The sequence below is a fragment of the Sturnira hondurensis genome, unplaced genomic scaffold, assembly GCF_014824575.4.
Source record: "Sturnira hondurensis isolate 20B ecotype Veracruz unplaced genomic scaffold, ASM1482457v3 Scaffold0009314, whole genome shotgun sequence".
Taxonomy (NCBI): domain Eukaryota; kingdom Metazoa; phylum Chordata; class Mammalia; order Chiroptera; family Phyllostomidae; genus Sturnira; species Sturnira hondurensis.
Window position 1 is genome coordinate 419016 of NW_028081945.1, and position 20531 is coordinate 439546.

At 43.1% G+C, this 20531-nt stretch overlaps 1 protein-coding gene and 1 long non-coding RNA gene across 3 annotated transcripts in view; one reads left to right on the plus strand and one right to left on the minus strand.

Moving 5' to 3' along the window:
• CDHR3 (cadherin related family member 3) overlaps window positions 1-20531 on the minus strand; it is a 73294-nt gene that overhangs the window by 32927 nt on the left and 19836 nt on the right. Inside the window, exons 3-7 of one of the 2 annotated variants that reach the window (XM_037057047.1) lie at window positions 18238-18403; window positions 16599-16775; window positions 14668-14765; window positions 1913-2007; window positions 1015-1119 (exon numbers count right to left, since the gene is read on the minus strand). In XM_037057047.1, coding sequence (XP_036912942.1) covers window positions 1015-1119; window positions 1913-2007; window positions 14668-14765; window positions 16599-16775; window positions 18238-18403 — 641 coding nt within the window. The remainder of the gene's footprint in view (window positions 1-1014; window positions 1120-1912; window positions 2008-14667; window positions 14766-16598; window positions 16776-18237; window positions 18404-20531) is intronic. The other variant, XM_037057048.1, reaches the window with a different exon arrangement.
• LOC118994418 (uncharacterized) lies at window positions 624-13988 on the plus strand. Its single transcript, XR_005068042.1, has 3 exons — window positions 624-682; window positions 7698-7704; window positions 13977-13988. It is a non-coding gene; the product is annotated as an uncharacterized LOC118994418 (long non-coding RNA).

The following is a 20531-nucleotide window of genomic DNA, read 5'->3' on the forward strand; positions in this document are numbered from 1 at the left end:
ATTTCACAGATAAAGGATTTTTCTTACTGTAGATCTTTGCCACCTCAGCATACGATTGTTTTTCTTTCCTTATTAAGTCAAGAACTTTCACCTTTTCCCTTAAAGGAAGCACTTTCACGGCTTCTCTTTGGCAGGTCCAGATTGCCAGCATCACTACTCTTGTGCTTTGGCGCTGTTGTTAAGTAAAATAAGAGTTCCTTGAACACAGCACTGGGAAACCATGACAGTCTATCTCAGTGATTTTCAACATTTTTCATCTCATGGCAAAATTCTGGGGCAAACCAAAAATTGTATATTTTGCCAATCTAACAAAAAATAGGTATAACTTTGATTCATTCACACCAGATGGCTATTTGACAATCTAAGGGAAAGAAGTCAGTGCCCCTGACCAAAGTCTTAAAAATAGTCAAGTCTTGCATGTTTTAAACATTCTTGCAGCACATTGGTGGAAAATCATTGGTCTGTCGAGGGTGGGGGAGATCAATCACATACAGCGGGGATAAGCTAGACAAGGGATGATACATGTGCCAGGTGGGATGGAGCAGACATTACAAGATTTCATCATACTACTCAGAATAGTATGCAACTAAAAACTTATGAATTGTTTATTTCTGGAGTCTTCCATTTATTATTTTCAGCCTGTGGTTGATCCCAGGCAACTGAAACCATGAAAAGCCAAACTGTGGATAAGAGGGGACTGCTATATTTACATTGAACATAAGCCCAGTGGCAAGCCTGGAACCAAGGGCATCGTGCCCAGCCCCCCCCCAACCATACCCATAATCCTGTGGTGTGTGTGAATAAGGGGGTACAGAAGCAGGGGAGCAAAGGTGAAAGAGGAAGTCCAAAGGCCCAGGCAAAGGACACTGAAGATCTCAAGTCTCATTGCTCCTCCAGGCCATATAGCAGGACACCCCTCCGTCTTGTGTTAAATGTGTCTGAGGAGACTCCAGTAGGCTCTGCCACCTAAGAGATGTGTCTGTGGCCCAAAGAGCCCGACTGCCCCTGGCCTACCTGGTGAAGCGAGGGATTTCATCGTTGATGTTCACAATGTTCACCTGCAGCAATGTGGAGGCTGTGAGCCCTTGGCTATCTCTCACTTCCACAATGAGACGGTAACTGTCAGGGCAACATTCCAAAGAAGGGAATCAAGCTTTGCTGACACCACCTCAAAATGAGGTGGTTAAAAATAGGGTGCAGGGAGGGAGGAAACAGTCTGCTCCCTTTCTGCCACTCCCCCCAGATGCCCCTGCAGAGTCAGACCCGGTGTGTCCACTCTCCTCCCCCCACCGACTCCGCCTCTAAAACCCCACTCCTGCATTTCCCGTTCTGCACTTGTCATTCACAGCCATCACCACACCAAGTGGCTGCTCATGCCACCAAGTTGCACACTCAGTCTCCATCGTTCCTCACAACATCTCTGCAAAGTGTGGATTACACCCACGTGAGGAAATGGAGGCTCCCATGGATTAAGTAACGAGCCCTGGCTGTCACACCCTGGGCAGAGCCAGGAGTCAAAACTGCGTTGATCCCAAGGCCTGTGTGTTTTTATCCTCAAACCCTGGCCTCTCCCCACATCTTTTCTCGGAGGCCTGCTCACCTCCACCTTGCTGCTTTCATGTTAGCCAAGAGCTGTGGCAGCTGCTTCTCCCAAGCCAGCAGGGCATCAGAGGCAATTCTCCCAACACTTCAGGTGCCCTCTCCCACCCCTTCATTCTTACCGTCAGCAGAGGGAGATTTTGAATGGGGAAGGAGGCCTTCTAGGTGTTCGCCTTATTCCCCTCAGGGCTTACTGCCTTGGCAGGAAGGCAGCTAACTGCTCATGGCCTCTCCAGCTTCCTCAGGCTGCTCTATGCCTATCCCCTGATCCTCAGATAAAGGAACTTCAAGCAAGGTCACTGGCAAAAGCTACCTGTTATGTCCTTCTTCAAAGTCAAATTCTTTTGTGGAGAAGAGGATCCCATTAGCGGACATGCTGAAGTAGTTTGAGGGAGGAATCAGGAAATACTAAAACACAAGGAAAAGAAGAACTAAGCACACTTATGCATCTTCCCCCAGAAGACAAGTCTGTTCAGTTCTCATTTTATATCCTTGACTCATGGAACATTCTTGAAGCATCAAGATAAGGCCCAAATGGGCAGTTCTCAGACTTACTGGTTCTTGAATCAAGAAACTTCTGGATCTGTTGGTCTGAGCCTCTGACCCTGATATGCCACATGCTGAGAAACTGGTCACTGGATCCTGCTTAAATTGCAGAATGCGTAGAAAGGCCTGTCTAGGCACTCTGCTTCTGAGTCCAGTCTTCTTACCCTGTCACTGCATTCTCACTTCTACTTCTCAGGACTGCTTCTGGCTTTCACCAACACTCTTTGAACACAGCCACTATGCATTAGGTAATAGGGCAATAATAAAATAAATGATGTCTGGCCTTTACCCTTAACTGAACTTATGACACAGTGAGGCTGCAAAAATGCTCATAAGCATCATTCATGGAAATGATGGAAAGGCAACAGGAAGGACAACAATTGGACAGTAATTGTTGAGAGAGAATTGGACAACAATTGTGAGAGAGAATGAAACTTAACAGAGCCCATGTTTGAAGCTGGTATATCTCAAAGATACCATGGAGAAGGGCTGTTTTAAAATCTGATCTGAGAGTTATGGCCATTGGTCAAGTCTTCCCATGTCTTAGGGACTTGAGAGTCTTTGTCCTCCTTGGCGTCCAGCGTCCAGCCCAGCTCTCTAATGACCCTCTGTCCAGGACCTCTTTCTCTGACAGAAACTTAGGCTTATTTGCCCAGTGCATGAAGAGCCAGCCCATGGGAGGCCCACCTCTGTGCTCTCCACAGTGCTGATCGAGATTGAGTCCTTGCTCCAATGATGAAGTCAACCATGTAGAGAAAGGACCGGCACCAGAATCCGAGTTCTGGTTGGGACAAGTCCCTTCTTTGTCTGTGATTTAGGGATGATACCACTGTTTGTTTGTGTTATGGTGAGGGTTAAATCCCAATGCATACTGTAAAATGTGAAGGGCCACAGGCACCCTTGAAGCTCACATGTGTACCTCATTTGTTCCAAAGGGCTTTAAGGTTAGAAGTTTTCAGTATTTCCTATGAGGATGAGGGTGATCTCTCCTCCAGGACTCAAAATCTGTGAAGATCATCAGTGGAGGTTTTACAAACACAGCCGCAGCCCCTGAAGTCTAGAATCACAGGAAACACCAGCCAGGGATTCCAGCCCAGAGATTTGGTGTTGTCATTGCAGCCGAGCTCCCCACAGGAGAAGGGGGAATGCACAGAAAAGACATTAAAGGTCTTCTGTAGGGCGAATCTAAGGTTTTTAAAGTGTTTGCTTGCCTTTTACTTTTAATGACATTTTCCTAGTTGTAATTAACATATCTTTTCCACAAAAATTTGGAAAGAAAAGTATAAAAAGTATAAAAAAGAAACTCAACTATAGTCACCTGTAAAATCTCATTATTTTCCTGGATAGCCTTCTGTTCTTTTCTATGCAAACATACATCCTCCTCCAAAAAATTGGGATGATGCTATAGTCAAAATTATATTTTGTGCTTTTTATTCACAGGTTGAACATTTACCCATAGTGTTAAATCTTATTTTACAACCTGGTTGGTTAATGATAGCACAGCATTCTGTGGTAGGGGGTATTTTACTAAATCTTGCTTGCTGGTCACTTAGGTGGTACCTACCCATTTTTGAGAGGAAATATTTGAGCAATACCAAAAGGTGCCCTTCTCCCAGGCCCCTCCTTCAAATTGCATAAGCACCTTGGCAACACTCAGAGGTGTGATGTTTAAATACCAAGCCCCCACCAACTCTCCAGCTCACAGCCTGGGCAGCAGTGGCCTAGACCTGCAGCTGCCTGCGCACAGAGCAGCCCCATGTCTTTGAGCAGAGCCTTCCCTGCGGAGAGTTCTCACGCATCCATAGAGCAGAGGCTCACACTGGGTGCGATACAATGCTTTATAGACCCAAGGGGGGGGCGTGCATTTACCACATGCACCTAAATGGGAATGTCTTCTGAAATGCTCTAGGAGACAGGTCCCTAGTACCGGTTGGTCCCCAACAGTGCAACAGGGATGACAGTCAGGCCCTGCTCTCCAAAAGCTTATGGTCAACTAAGGACACATAGGAAGATGATGTGGGAAAGGTACTCCAGAAGGGGCAAACATAGAATGTAATGAGAAGAAGGAAAGAAGATTCTTAGACCCATCTGGAATGTAAGAGGCACAAGTCGGGGGGCATTGGAGTTAAGTTCAGTGGCTTTGGGGCTAGACCGCTGAATCCAAGTCCTGCTTCTACCACTTTCCAGCTGTGAGAGCTCATGCAACCAACAGTGATAAGATAGGCTGTGCCTCAGGGGGTATAAAGTTCTAGAACAGTGCCTGGTACATGGTCAGCCCTCAATATAAGTTAACTATTACTGTCCAATTAGAATGTCAGATCCATCGTTTTATTCACTGCTATATCCCTAGAGCCTAACAGATAATAGCTGCTCAATAAATATTTGTTAAGTGTTAAATATTGGGGTTTTCTTCTTGTTTATTTCCCTTCTGAAACCAGCATTCCCATCTTAAAGAATCTTAAAATCTTTTTAAAAAATCTCTGAAAATACAAAAATCTTGCCAAACTCAAAAAAAAATTCGTTTGAATTTGGAAATGCCAGACTTCGTATGAAATCTTCTGCTATTCTGTCTGCAGTCTCAGCAAGAATAAAAGCAGCAGCAGCGGGGGACAGAAAGGGTGAAACTGCAGAACCAGGAACATGGGGAATTTCTTCTTAATTTTTATTAAAAGTTTGATTTCCTGGAATCTTGATTTTTTCCTTTTAGTGCCAGGCTAATTTCCTTTATCCCTGAAACTATGAGCTTGTGTTAATGGGAATAGTAGTTTTGTACTTAAAACAGAGATAATATCCATTGACTAAAAATATTATGTCATGTGGCCATTCGCCAGCAATTCAAAAAGCTTTCTGTAAAACCTGGCATTCTTTCCTTTTTTTAAAGGCTTGTTTAATCAAAGCTACTCCTTTGATATTCATTCTTGGAAAACAGAAATTAAATAGAATGAAAAGCAACTGCAGCCCTTCTCTCTCCAATACTGGCTAAGAAAAGTCCTGAGTAATCAGATCAATTCGGTTAACAAATGCTTGTCAGACAAGCTCTACAGTTTCCCCGCTGGGAATATTCCTTTACCACCACCCCAGGTTTCTCTGTTTGCAGCCCCTTGGCAGCTGCGGTTTGCTCACCGACACAAAAGCTTCAGTGTGGAAGACGAGGAGCCATGCTTCCTGCCCCATTCACCCTCTATGGTGCCATTGGTTTAGGGAGAAAGGAGAGTGAGAGGGAGCTGGCCCAGTTTCCTGAAATGTCAGGCTCCCTGGGGAGGGCACACCACCTCCGGACTGGCTTGCCCACTGCAGTTGGAGTCACAAGCAAATGATGAGTCAACCTGTGCCCGTTTACAGCCATTAGCTGCTTTCAGGCCTGAAATGGAATCGAACAACAAGAATCCAGCCTCCTGTCTCCTAAGAACAGAGCAGTCAACTTCCAGGGGCAAGTCTCCAGAGGGAAGGAAGGACCCTTATTCCTCCCACATCCTGGCAGTGCCAATGATGCTATGGGCCACTGAGCACGCACCCCCAGACCCACCAGAGGACAAGCTGCACAGTGTAGTGCCTTCCAACAGAGCTGTCACAAGTTATAAATATGACACCACAATCCTATTATATTTTTCATTGTAAGCTGAATATTTTATAAAAGCCTCAATTCCTCTCTTTTCCCCTTTTCCCACTCCTGTCCCAGTTCAGAGGTGGAAGGTGGATCCAGGAGTGGGAAGGAAGGGTGTTTAGAAGGAAAAAAAGTACTTAAAAAAAAAACTTACTTCGAACTTTTAACTTGGCCTATTAATGTTGTATTGTTATGAAGGTAAGTGAAATGGGTAATAGGCAAGTATTTGAATGTTTTTTAAGAGACCCACATTTATAAATGCAAAATGCCATAAATAGCACTCCTTTACTAATAAGGCTACAGAATTTATCCTCTCGTATGACATTATTTTTATTTTATTTTATTTATTTTATTTTATTTTTTATTTTTATTTTTATTTTTTTAAAAGATTTTATTTATTTATCTTTGGAGGAGAAGGAGAGAGGGAGAGAAACATCAATGTATGGTTGCCTTTCATGCGTCCCCTGCTGGGAGTTGGCCTGCAGGGAACTGGCCTGCAACCCAGGCATGTGCCCTGACTGGGAATGGAACCGCGGTCCTCTGGTTCACAGGCCTGTGCTCTATCCACTGAGCTACGCCAGCCAGGGCATATTTTATTTTATTTTTAATAAAACATTTCATTTATTTATCTTTAGAGGGGAAGGGAAGGAGAGAGGAAGAGAAATATCAATGTATGGTTGCCTCTCCTGGGTCCCCTGCGGGGAATTGGCCTGCAACCCAGGCATGTGCCCTAACTGGGAATCGAACCTTGATCGGCTGGTTTGCAGGCCCGCACTCAATCCACTGAGCTACACCAGTCAGGCTCTTTTTTTTTTTAAAATAATCAGCCTGGTTCCTGTTCTTTGATTTAGGCTTCACTAATCTTTTTTTTTTTTAATCCTTACCTGAAGACATTCTTTTCCTATTGCTTTTAGAGAGAGAGATAAAAGGAGAGATAGCAAAACACCTATGTGAGAGAGAAATGTTGATTGGTTACCTTCTGTAGGCACCCAGACTGGGGACTGAACACAACCTAGGTAGGCATGTGCCCTGATGGGGAATCAAACCAGCAACCTTTCAGTCACAGGACAATACTCCAACTAACCAAGCCACACTAGCCAGGGCAAAGCGTCACTAATCTTAAGGACAATGAACCCCTTCTATTCAAGAAAGTGTCTTCCCCACAATGTGAACAGTCATCAGTGGTGATGGATTTGGAGTGGAAGTTATCCTTTCTTGAGCATTTTAACAAAAACCTGGAGCAGAATGCATTTGGCAAAGACTTCAGTTGTGGCTCCCAAATAACAGGTAGTTGCCAGGGGTGTGCTGAGTGAGTGTGTGTATCTGTTTGTGTGGAAGGAGTCAGAGAAGGGAGAGTGCATAAAGGAAGGGTGCTGTCACTCAGGAAAGAGAGGGGTGGACACCAAAGACAAAATTTGCCAGAACACAGGAGAAGGGGACAAGCAGGAGTTGGGTCAGAAAACTCAGTTTTCACTAGAGTTACCTGACCCAGGTGAGGGCCTCACTTCCCATCCTCATCCAGAAATAAGAAGTGCTTAGTGCATCTGAGAAGTTCCATCCACAACAATTACTTTTTACTCAAGAAGATTAAAAGATACCACCTGCTGCCACTTCTCAGAGACGTGAGCAGCATGGAGGTGAGAGAGAGAGAGAGAGAGAGAGAATTACTTTCCCTGTTGTTCTCCTGGTAGCCCAGCTACTAGCAAGGTTATTGTTCTTTTAATTTAATCCTTTGTCTGCCCTGGTGAAGACAAAGCACATTTCACTTTATGCAAAAGTCCTTCCCTAATGGAAAGGCCAGAAGAAAGCCCCTTAATGGAGGAATTGCTGCACTAGATCACTCTGCCTCCAGCTGTGAAACTGATTAACGTCCTTACATTCTCTGAGGAGGCTGTGCAGCAGTTACAGTGGCCATTTCCAAGCAGAGGGAGAGGGGGGAGTATGGGAGAGGGTGGGTGGGAGGGGCTGGGTTGCATATAGCCTCCCACAGGATTGAGGAGAAAGCCCAGGGTAGAAATGCTGGTACATACAATTATTCACATCTAGACCATCCTGTCCATCTTTATATCTGAGTCTACCACTAAAGCCTAGTTCTGGTCATGCATCACCTGCACCCCATCAGAACACAGAAGGCACATAGGGACAGTGTGCTGACGCTGGATCAAAGCCTGCACTATTCAACACAGAAGCCACTAGCCATGGGCACCTGTGACTGCTGAGCATTTTCAATGTGGGTGGTCTGAAAAGAGATGAGCTGCATGTGTAAATACACAATGAGTCCAAAGACTTACTATACAAAAAGGATGCAAAATATTGCATGAATCGATTATATGTTGATTATATGTTGAAATGATAATAGTTCAGATATATTGATTAAACTATATTAAAATGAATTTCACGTGTCTCATTTTACTTTTTAAGTAGGGCTACTAGAACATTTAAAATTACACACAAGGCACTCTTTCCTGGATTGCATTTTAGCTCTATTGGGGCCTGCTGGTCCCAACAATACACAACTACATGCTCTTCAAATGTCTCCAAAAATAAGGAAGCAAGTCCCAGTGGTTTCTGCATTAGCCCCAATTTTATATCGTCTGTGACAGTTTCACTTCATTAAGCTGGATAAAGGCTGTAGGGTTTGTCATTTTAAAGGCATTGAGGTTTCTGGAGATGTCCTAGAGCTAGTTTTAATTCATTTTTCCTCCTCTAGTTGCTGCCTCCAGCAAAGTAACTCCTGGAACCCACCAGGTAAAACGACAGGCATGAACCAAGAGTAGGTGGCTTCATGTACATGCTTTGGTGTTTATTAAAGCTGTACTTGATTGTTCAGTTCAGTGATTCTCAAAAGATGGAGTGCAACAGAATCACCCAGGACATGCGTTGCAATTCACATTCTGACGCAGTGTCCAAGCATCTGCATTTTTAAAGCAGCCTACAGTACATTCCCATACTGAACACCCTCTGAAAAACGTTCATAAACCAGTGTTCCCGGCCTTTCTGACCAGATGAGTTGCCCAGGGTATTTGGCAAATACACAGATTTCTGGGCCCACCCCTGACCCACAGAATCTAAAAGTCTGAGAGACTTCTCAGCCCTTTATGTGTGTGAAATCACCTGGGGGCTTTTAAAAGCCTGATACCTGGGCCACAGTCCAGGCCAATCACATTGGTCTTTAACGGGGTGGGACCCAGACATCTGGTTTTGGGTTGTTTTTTTTTTTTTTTAAGTCTCTCTGGTGGTTTCAGTTTACAGTTGAAAGGGTGAGAAGCACAGATTTGACCAATAGCAAATTAACCCATCTCCTTTCTCTTTGTACAGAGCAAAAATGTCATTTAGTACCCGCAAGAGCCCAAAATACAATGGTGAAGTACAAAGACCACCATTATATGTTACTAAACTCTTACTACCTTTTTCTAGTCTCAGAAAGTTTCCTTCTAGATTATGTTCACTGCTCCTGCAGGCTGGCTGTCAACTTTCTGTGCAACTGTTAGTTCCAGCACAGGTGTTAAATACTTCATTAACACTTTCTGCTGCAACTGGAAGTACTCCCTCTCCAACAACTCCTAAAGGCACTGCTGAAGCCATTCAGTTCCAGGTTCCACGCCCCTGCAGCTGCTCTCAGGCCTTTTTTGATGGCAATACATTTTCTTTTAAGGGAACAACACCTGCTGCATTTCCCCCACTTGGGTGGTTTCCCTTCATCTAAAAGGAATGACCTGATCTAGGAGGTATTTTTAAAGGGGCCATGACCTTGTTCCTTCTGCATCATTTGGAACAATACAGTAAAAATGGATATTTAAAAATGAATATTTTTCTTCACAGCTGAGATTCCTTCCACTTTGCCCCCACTATATCTTGTGCAAACTTTATGGTAAGTATCTTACAGAATTATAATTATTTGGGATATGTGTGTCTCCTATCTAGACTGAACTTGTTGAGTTACAAAAATGTGTCTTAGTCATTTTGATATCTAAATAGATTAATAGAAAGCCTGGCACATAGTGGATTCTTGGTAAATGTTGAAATGAACTAAATGTATAAGTATATCACTTTGCGTTGCTGACCTAATCTACACCAAAATCCCTTGTCACCATCAAGCAATAGCGGCCATAGGACAGAGTTCTGGACAGTAAGAAGTAAGCAGAAGTTTTCTGGTTAGGGCTTCCAGGAGGGTCTTTTTTTCCCCTACCAAGAAAAACACAGACTGGCCTAACCAGCCCTCTTCACCCTTCACTTCTTTCTTTCTTTTCTTCCTTCCTTCCTTCCTTCCTTCCTTCCTTCCTTCCTTCCTTCCTTCCTTCCTTCCTTTCTTTCTTTCTTTCTTTCTTTCTTTCTTTCTTTCTTTCTTTCTTTCTTTCTTTCTTGTCTTCCTGTCTTTCTCTTTTCCTTTTCTTCCCCTTCCTCCTCTTCAACTTCTCCTTCTTTTCCTCTTACCTGGAACTTAGGGGTAAAGCCTGGAGGTATAACAGCCATCTTCTAAACACAAAGTGAAGACAAAGAGAACAAATTCAATATGTTCTGGATGGAAGAGCAGAAAGATAGGAAGCGCCCAGGTTTCTGATGGCAGCAGTAATGCCAGCTCTGGACTGTCTGCCTGCCTGCCTCTGGACTTCTTGTTATAGGAGAAAAAAATCCCTTATCTGCCACTGTGGTTAAGTTTTCTGTTATTTTCAAAGACATTTGTAACCGATATAACAAATATGTTATTCATAAGTATGCATTTAAAGGACCTAGTATTGCTCTTACCACATAGTACAGACCCATTAAGTGTTTGTGTATTCATTTACTTATTCACTCAAATAGAATCTTAAATAAATGAATGGGTTGTGTGGATCATGAAAGAGTCATTTGATATCATCCCAGAAAAGGCATTTATCTGCTGAGATGGACTCCCCACAGTCAGTGGAGGGCTCAAATTTATAAATAATGAGAATCTAGTGGTCATCTGCTGACAAAGGATCTCACATACTCTGCATACCAGGAAGCACACCAGGAAGAATCTCAGACTGAGCTTTCAACCACTTGCACTGTGCTCCTGCTTTTTTGAGTCCATTCTTATAAGACCATTCCTAGTTTCGGCTTTCAACCAATGAACTAGGACCTGACCCATCCAATTGGAACGTTATATATCCTCATTTGCATCTTCACTGGCCAATCAGACCTACTCCATAATGACCAATCAGAGTGCATAATGCTGACCAATTACTACTGTGCAATTCAGATTCCTGGTTTACATAAAATTGGACCAAATAAGAACCAGGTTGGGAACTATTACCTGAATAGTCTCCCCTTTTTTCTCCAGTGTTTTTTTTTTTGACTTGTTAACAGTTGTTTTTGTTTTTTTTGACTGAAGGATAGCTTCAAATAACAGCATCAACATTTCCCTAAATTAAGATGTGTCTAGACTTCCAAGTTAAGGTGGCAGCATAGGTAAGGTTAGCTTACCTCCTTATGTAACTACATGAAAATTACAACAAAATATAGAACAACAATCACTCAGAAACATCACAAATCAAGTTGAATGGAAGCCCGACATTTTGGAATTTACAAAACCATATCCATCCAAACTGATAGGAGGGGGAAAGATGCAGGACAGGATGGTCCCACATTTACATGTGGTGGGTAAACATTTCGGAGAGATATCTAGGAAGTAATCCCAGCCCCACACCAGGTCCCTCAGTCCAGGGGTCCAGTACCAGGAAGATAAGTCCCCATAACTTCTGACTGCAAACACGAGTGGGGGTTGAGTTGGTGAAAGAAATTTCAAGGGTCCCAATCAGTTCCTCTTAAAGAACCCACATATGAACTTATTCAGATTCACCCCCTCTGAGCTCCAGTACTGGGATAGCAGCTTGAAAGGCACTAGTAGCAAACAGGGACAAACTGAAGTACCAGGCATCAGGTAGAAAGCTGCCACCCAGACAGAAAGATGGGCAGGCCATTGTCCCTTTTTTGAGCCCTCCCCCAGAAAGCCACAGAGCCAGCAGGTGGGGGCCATAGCAAAGACTCTATCAACCTAGCTAACACTGTTTGCCCCATTCTGGAGATCACCTGAGACTCCCTCCCACCCAACTTATGGGCCCACCCATGCTGTTAACTGTGACTTTTTCATATGAATGACTCATCTTAGCTGGTGCTTCATAACTTCCTAAATACTATCAAACAAGCAACAACCAGCCTCAGTAAGCCCCCAGTCCCCATACCTCTTGCTAAGTGGGCCCTGGCCTGGCACTAGCAGCAACCACCCTAGATTAACAGCTTGAATTCGCAGGGAAATCACCAACCCAGCACAAGTAGCAGCCACCACAGATTGCTTTACATATCATGCAGGGTGGCTCCAGACAGAATATGGGGTAGGGGGTGGAGGCTGACCTTGGCCTGCACCATCCAGGAAACACCAGAGCCAGTGTGCCCAGTGAAGAGTTACAGGCCACAGTGGAGCATCATTGTCCTGCCTCTGCACAGCTTATGTTACATGAAAAGTGGAGGTTGGTGGTCAGTGGTCACAGCCAGTTTTTGCAGCTGACTGGCCTAGGTAAATTCTTCTCACTGACCTGCCAAAAGCAGTCAAGTCTCAACTACAAGAGGAAGAAGTACTCAGCCTACATGAATGGTACAGCTCAAGTACCCAGCTTGGGTGATAGGGGAGGCTGTGCCTCTGGAGCCTACAGGACACCTACTACATTAGGCCACGCTACCAAGACAGAGAGTCACAGTAGCTCTACCTGACACATAGAAACAAACACAGGGAGGCTGCCAAAATGAGGAGACAAAGAAACATGGCCCAAAGAGAAGAACATATGAAACCTCCAGAAAAAGAACTAAACAAAATGGAGATAAACATTCTGTCAAAGGCAGAGTTCAAGACACTGGTTTTAAGGATGCTCAAGAACCTTAGTGAGAATCTCAACAGCATAAAAAAAACCCATTCATAAGTGAAGGATATGCTAATTGAAATAAAAAGCAATTTACAAGGAAATAGCAAGCAGTAGAGTGGATGGAGCTGAGAATCAAATTAGTGATTTGGAATATAAGAAAGCAAGAAACAACCAATCAGAATAACTAGAAGAAAAAGGAATAAAAAAATTTAGGATCATGTAAGCAGCCTCTGGGACAACTTCAAGCATTCCAACACTCACATTATAGGGGTGCCAGAAGGAGAAGAGAAAGAGCAAGGAACTGGAAAGCTATTTGAAAAAGTAATGAAAGAAAACTTCCCTAATTTGGTGAAGAAAATAGTGGACATCCAAATCCAGGAAGCACAGAGAGTCCCAAACGAGATGGATGCAAAGAGGCCCACTCCAAGACATACCAGAATTAAAATGCTAAAAGTTAAAGATAAAGAGAGAATCTTAAAAGCAGCAAGAGAAAAGCAGGTAGTTATCTATAGTAGAGTACCCATAAGACTGTCAGCTGATTTCTCAAAAGAAACTCTGCAGGCTAGAAGGAATTGGCAAGAAATATTGGCAAGTCATGAAAAGCAGAGACCTACAGTCAAGATTGCTCTACCTCACAAAGCCATTCAGAATTAAGGGCAAATAAAACAGAAGGTCAAAACAATGAACAATAAAATGGCAATGAATACATATCTATCAACAATTGAATATAAAAAAACAAACAAAGTTACATGAAGAACAGAGACAGAATCATGGATATAGAGAGCATTTTATGTTTGCCATATGGGAGAAGGTTGTGGGGGAATGGGTGAAGAGGTGAGGGGATTAAGAAGCACAAACAGGTAATTATAGAATAGTCATAGGGATGTAAAGTATAGTATAGGAAATGGAGTAACCAAAGAACTTATAAACATGACCCATGGACATAAACAATGGTGTAGGGATTGCATGTGGGAGTAGGGGGTTCTGGGGGAAAGGGGCAAAAAGGGGGAAAATTGGGACAACTATAATAGCATAATCAATAAAATACAATTTTAAAATGTGTGTCCAATAATCTTAAATAGCTTTGTTTCTGCAATTGTAGACCACATTATATTTGTTCTAGAGTTTATTCCTAAGGCTCATTTCCTCCTCTTAGAAAAAGTAGTCCTGTTTAAGCTGCAAATCATGCAGCAACCAGCAGAAACAGCCTCTGGTTTACCTACTCCTTGAGTGTCATATTTCAGAAAGTATGTAAGGCAGGGTTTGCAGCAGTGTTGCCTATTCCAAAGTTAGTCCACTGGCATTATTCTCTCCCACCTGGCATTATTCTCTCTCCCTGGGTGCACAAGACCATTTTGATGGGCAGAGCAGGGGGCTGATGTATTCTTGCCTAAGCTAAGAGGCTTCTTTGACTAAGGTTTTCAAGGGCTCTACTGACAGTTCCATCAAGGAAACTGATTAATGGAGAAGAGAGATCAATTGCCTCAGGTTGGGTCCTGGAGACCCAATCTGCTTTTCTCTATGGAAGCCCTCCTTTTCTTTGGAATTCCCAGGACTTGTTTTTAGTTTTTTTTTTTCTTAACTTGGCTCCAAACAGCATGGCTTCATCTCTAAAAAGGGAGTGTTAATGTCTTTGGGGAATATATTTTATGATTATTTTAAAAAATACTGTAGCTGGATTTTTAACATCTTAGAATTAAAAAATACTGAACAATTTTGATCTGCCAGGCAGACATTATGCTAAGTGGCTTTATGTGTATTCTCTAATATTTATAATACCCCTAATGAGGTAGGTGCTTTTATTTGACAGATGAAGAAACTGAAGCTCAGAGAGGTTAAGAACTTGTCTGAGATCACACAGAGCCATGAATCCAATCTGGAGTGTCTGTTTCAAGAGGCCCATTACCCATTTCTACCTCCCCTATGTTCTATGCTTTGGCAGTGGGCACTATATTTCTCCCACTGCCACTGCCTGAACCCACCCTGGCAGGATGCCAGGCTTAGGAGTCAGCCCGTCTCCAGTTCAGCAAGCAGACTTACACTGAGGGGTACATTTTGCCTTGTGTCTTCCGGATCAAAGGCCTCAACTTGGTAAATGAATCCAGGCTTTGTTCCTTCCACTATGTAGAGGTCCAGACCTATATCCATGTCCACCGTGGAATAAAAAACATTTTATCATATAAAACAAGTGAGAAATCCCAAAACCAGGGCAGCCAAAGAAAGCCCAAGAAAACCAAACACAGCCAAGGAAATAAAGCATATTGGCACTGTGGGATAGACACAGCAATAATAAAGTCCATGAGTTAGACCATGGTCATCTTGCAGGAGTAGATTCTTTTACGGGGATTAATAAAGTATTAAGGTTGGCCAAGCTAGTATCAAGTATTCACTTATTTCCTGCAATGAGAGGTGACCTAGGGTACTGTTGTTTGGTGGGAGAGAGGAAGGTGATAAGGACAGACAGTTGGAAAGTAACCATGGGCAGGGACGTGCAAGGTGAGGCTACTCCATGTTCCAGATCCCCTTTAATGCATAAATTCCTCCTAAACTGAGCTAAGGTCATCCCTTGAAGTGTACCTATCATCTCAGCAGAAATAGTCCCTGAAGTGAGAGGCCTTATAGTGGAACACAGAGGAGATGGAATAAGTGGGGAGAAAAGGCTGCAAGAGGGAGGCTGAGAAAAGGGACCAAAAATTGGTTTCATCTACGTCAGAGTTCTTGGCAGTCAGGAGGAGGAAGGAGCAGGTCATGCCACTTCGTACCACCAGCCCTACCTGAGTGTCACTATGTTCTCTGCTCTTGTGTCTGTCTCTCTGAGGATCTCTCTGTGCAAGATATGACTGAGAGTGCTAACATTAACTCTTTTTTAGGGCACCGGGCTGAATCCATACGGTACAGGGTAGGGCAAAACCAGGTTTACAGTTGTAAGTACGTAAAACGAAGAGTTTATTTTTTTAAGATTTCATTTATATTTAGTTGGGAAGGGAGGGAGCAAGAGAGGGAGAGAAATATCAATGGGTGATTGACTCTCACGTGGTCCCTACTGGGGACCTGGCCTGCAACCCAGGCACGTGCCCTGACTAGGAATCAAACCAGTGACCCTTTGGTTCAGAGGCCGGCACTCAATCCACTGAGCCACACCAGCCAGGGCCAAATAGTTGATTCTCGTATTATGATTCATTAGCTATTGTATTATTTTCCATACAAACAACCATAAATCTACTTTTGCTCCACCCAGTATGTTTTCTCCTCTGATCTTCACAACAGCCCTAGAAAGTAGGTGTTGTCATTTCCTCCACTTCATAAGTAAGAAAACAGGCTCAGTTGTTAGGTTGTCTCAGCCAGTAAGTAATAGAATCTAAACTCAAACCCAAGCCATCTTACATCTGAGCTTCAGCTTTTATTCACTTTATCACTGCTCATGCTTTCATTTAAAAAAAATGTTTACTAAGTTCTCTCTCCATAGTAAACACTGATCTACCCACTGAGAATACAGTAGTTTACAAAACACAAAACCCTGCTTTCATGAGCTTGAATTATAGTGGGAAGATATAGATAATAAAATAAATTAGTAAAGTGTGTGAATGTTACTGAACAATGTCATGGAGAAAAACCAGGGAAAGCAGTGTTGTTAGTCGGGTTACAATGTTAAGTAGACGTTATGAAAGGTTCACTGACATCTGAATTAAGATCCTTAAAGAAATGAGGAGGAGCCATAGAGATTTGACAGAAAGGACAGAGGAAAGAGGAAAAGCTAAGACGTCAAGTAGGTTGTGCCTGGGGTACTCAGAGACTGGTGAAGAGGCCAGGAATGCTGGAGGAGAGGGAGTGAAGGGGAGACATGTGGGAGACAGCAAGGTAGGGGGTGAGGGTTGTAAGGGCTTGACAGAGTTGATGGGGCCTTACAAAGATACCGGCTCTCCTTTTGGGTGAGATGAGGGATTCTTGTAGCATTTTCAATAGAGGAATACCTTGATTTAACTGATGTTTAGCAGGATCTCTCTGGCCACTGCATGGAGAATCAATCGTAGGGAGCAAGGGCAGAGCCGAGAGCCCAGTGAGCAAGCCATTGCAGTAACTCAGGTGAGGCATGACGCATGGCTTGCACCACGGAGGTAGTGGTGGAGAGGCCAGCGACTGCTTGGATTCTGCATAGATTTAGAAGGTAACGACATCTCCTAATGGATTTGATATTAGGTGTGAGAGACAGAAAGTAGTCAAGGTTGATTTAAAGTTTTGGTCCAAGCTAGAATGACGGAGTTGCGGTTAATTAAAATGGAGAAGACCAGAAAAGCAGCTTTGGGGTAGGGCATGGTGGGGGTTGAAGGATGAAGTGGGACACAACTTTGGTTTGGAAGCACTCTGAGTATGAGGTGTTATATTCTGACACCAAGAAATTCTCTGACGTCAACTGAGAATTCAACTCAGTTCAAGTTCAGTTTGTCACCTGTGCTTCTGACCCACCAGCTATATAAATCTAAGGTTCCCAAAACACCCTTACTGAGTTTAATTAATTTGCTAGAGGGTTTACAGAACTCAGGAAACATTTCACCTACTGGATTACTGGTTTCCTGCAGAAGGATATAACTCAGGAGCAGCCAGATGGAAGAGATGCACAGGGCACAGATCTCCCATGCAGTCTGGGCACACCACTCTGCCTGGATCTCCACCAACTGAAAGCTCTCTGAACCACTTTTGGATTTTATACAATCTTCAATATACAGGCACAATCAATTAAATCATTGGTTATTGGTTATTGAATTCAATTTCCACCTTCTCTCCCCTCTGCCCCGGGGGGGCTGGGTGGGAAAGTGTGTAGGAGTGGAGGGGACTGAAATTTCTAACTCTAAAAACAAGATTGGCTCCACCGGCCACCATTGTCACCCTTAGGTGACAGGGGTATTCCAAACATGTCATTAACATAACAAAGCATATGTTTATCAATCATCACTGGAACTCCAAGGGATTTAGTACTGTTGTGTCAGGAACAGAATGAAAAACAAATATATGTATGTTTCTATTACAGATGCCTATTAGATATCCCAGTGGTGGTGTTAGGTAAGATAGCTTGGATATTTGAGTGGAGTTCAGGAGGAAACCTGGACTAAAACTGTAAACTTAAAAGTTGTCAGTATGGATGGCATTCAAAGCCATGAGCCTGGGGGAGGTTATGCAGGAAGTTACTCTGTTCCCTCCACGCATGGTCCCTACTCTGCAGCAGACTACAGGCACACACTGCTCTCAAGGGGCCAATGTCCATGGGGAGAACAAACCCAGTCAGTGACCAGCAGTGCACAGTGATGAGCCTGATGGGCTTGGGCTAGCTTCCTTCAGAATGATCCAGTGGAGGTCCTGACCTCCTTTCCCGGCCCAGGACTAGGAGAGGCCCAAGAGAAACCATAGACACCACGGGCTTTGTAAATTGTTGATCATTATTACTGAGCATCCTGGGCTGGGGGACATTTTATTTACTCCCTGCTCATCGATCAGCTGCTTTTTCCAGAGAAACAGCTGCTTGTTTATTTATTTACTTCTCTGTTTTGCTCTGTCCCCCAGAGTCCTCCCTGATGCCACCGTCTGGACTACATGGCAGACCCCTGTGTATCTTACCTTTTGCCAAGTTGCCTAGAAACTGAGGTGGCTCATTCACATCTGTTACCTGGACAGTTAAAACCTGTAGGTCCATGAAACCGACATCATCCTTAACATAAATCTGCAAATCAAATATGTTTGGTCCTGTCTCAAAATCCAGGTGTTCCTTGTCAGTGGTGACAACCTAAAAGTAAATGCAGAATTCTTACTAATCATGTGAAAGAAGGTCTGGTTTGCATGAATGCATTTTGCAAATGGATATTTATTAGGAAGAAAGCAACCCACATCCTTGAAACCAACTTTCACACGCTGTCAGAGCAGCAAATTCTTTGCCTCTGTCCTTCCAAAAAAAGCCCCAGGACACCTTCACTAAAGGGACTGCTGTGTATGACCATGATTTTTGTAAAAAAAAAAGGAAAACATTCAGGAGATATTCTTGTTCCGCTGACTGGAAATGGAAAACCCAAGAACTAAAAAACCTACCACTACTTAGGGTAGGCTCCTAGATGAGTCCCTTAGCAACCCTGAATACACTTGGATTTTCTAGTCTCTAAGAATGAGATGCTGCACTTTCCTGGGATTGCGGTTGAGTTACATCTTGACTCATCACCCCATTCTAGTTTTCCCAAGTCCACGTCTAAGAATAATCAAGGGAAGAAGGACACATCTGCATAAATAATGAATGATGTTTACTAACATAAATAGTTTTTGTGTGTAGGCCTTTCTATACATTCTCCCACTGTCAGAAAACTGTCCTGTGAACTACAAGCGTTTTGGAGTTGTGGGAGGGACAGCGAGAAACAGGGCCTGAGACACATCACCAGAATCTAGACTATTGCCATCAGGAACCCAGCACTCCCTGGAGGGAGGCGCCTCCTGAGGCTAACAGGAGCTCTCTGAGCTCTCAGAAGATCTTTGAGCTCTCATATCTGTATGCACATCCCTGCCCGTGAGTTCACAAAAGGCACTAAGTCCTTTGGGGCATCAAGGACTAAATTTCATAATTGTCTTAATTATGTAAATAGAACTTTTGGGAAATCAATACAACTCGGGCCAGACAGTGAGACATTCAGTATTACGTAGAGAGGAGAGCACTAAATTCCAATGGCATTTCCACCTCCTAACTTCTGTGTGACTTTGTAGTGACTTGGGAAAGTCACGTCAAAAGCTAGGTCAGGATACTATGGAAAAATCAGAGGGAAGTAAGTTCATTATGAGCTATGTTTAGTCAAGGAAGGCTTCATGGAGGAGGTAGTGGGTATTGTGTTTGACTTTGCAAGATCTGGATTAGTTAAGAGAAGAGAGGACAGCTAAAGATGTAAATGACTGTGTGCAGTGAGGGGAGAACAGAAAGAGGAGGGTTGAGAGGGAAAGCATGGTAGTCTTTTCTCCACCCATGAGCCAGGTCAGCTTGGTATCTTCACAAGTGGAGATGACCTGTGTCTGCTTAGTATGTGATAAATAAGAGGCGGCATAGCACAGGGGTCCAGAGTGTAGACTCTAGAGCCAGACTCACTAGCTTTAAAGCCCAGCCTTCCCATCATTTAACCTTTCTGTGCTCCAATTTTTTCCATCTATAAAATGAGTACAAAAAAAGCATCTATGATTATGAGAATATGTTCTCTCATTCAGTGGGTTGCCTTTTCATTTCGTTAATTTTTTTCCTTTTTTTTACACCAACGTGTGGCTGCCTCTCATGTACCCCCTCACTGGGGACCTGGCCCACAACTCAGGCATGTGCCTTAGACCAGGAATAGAACCGGCAACCCTTTGGTTTGCAGTCTGGCACTTAATCCACTGAGCCACACCAGCTAGGGCTCATTTTGTTGTTTTCTTTGCTGTGTAAAAAGTTTTTCATTTAATATAGTGCCATTTGTTTATTTTTGTTTTGTTTTCCTTGCCCGAGGCAACATGTCACAAAAATATTGCTCTGAAAAATGTGCAAGATTTTACTGTTTATGTTTTCTTCTAGAATTTTTATGATTTTGAGTCTAATATATGTCTTTAATTCATTTTGAGTTTATTCTTGTGTGTGATATAAGAAGGTGGTCTTATTTTATTTTTTTGCAAGTATCTATCCAATTATCCAAACATCATTTATTGAATAGAGCATCTTTACCTCATTGTATGTTTTTACCTCCTTTGTCAAATGTTAGTTGACAAACATTAAAGGTGTGAGTTTATTTCTGGGATTTCTGTTCTTTTCCATTAATCTGTATGTTTGTTTTTATGCCAGTACCGTGCCGTTTTGGCCCTGTAGTATAATTTGATGTCCAGCAATGTGATTCTTCTAACTTTGTTCTTTCTCAAGA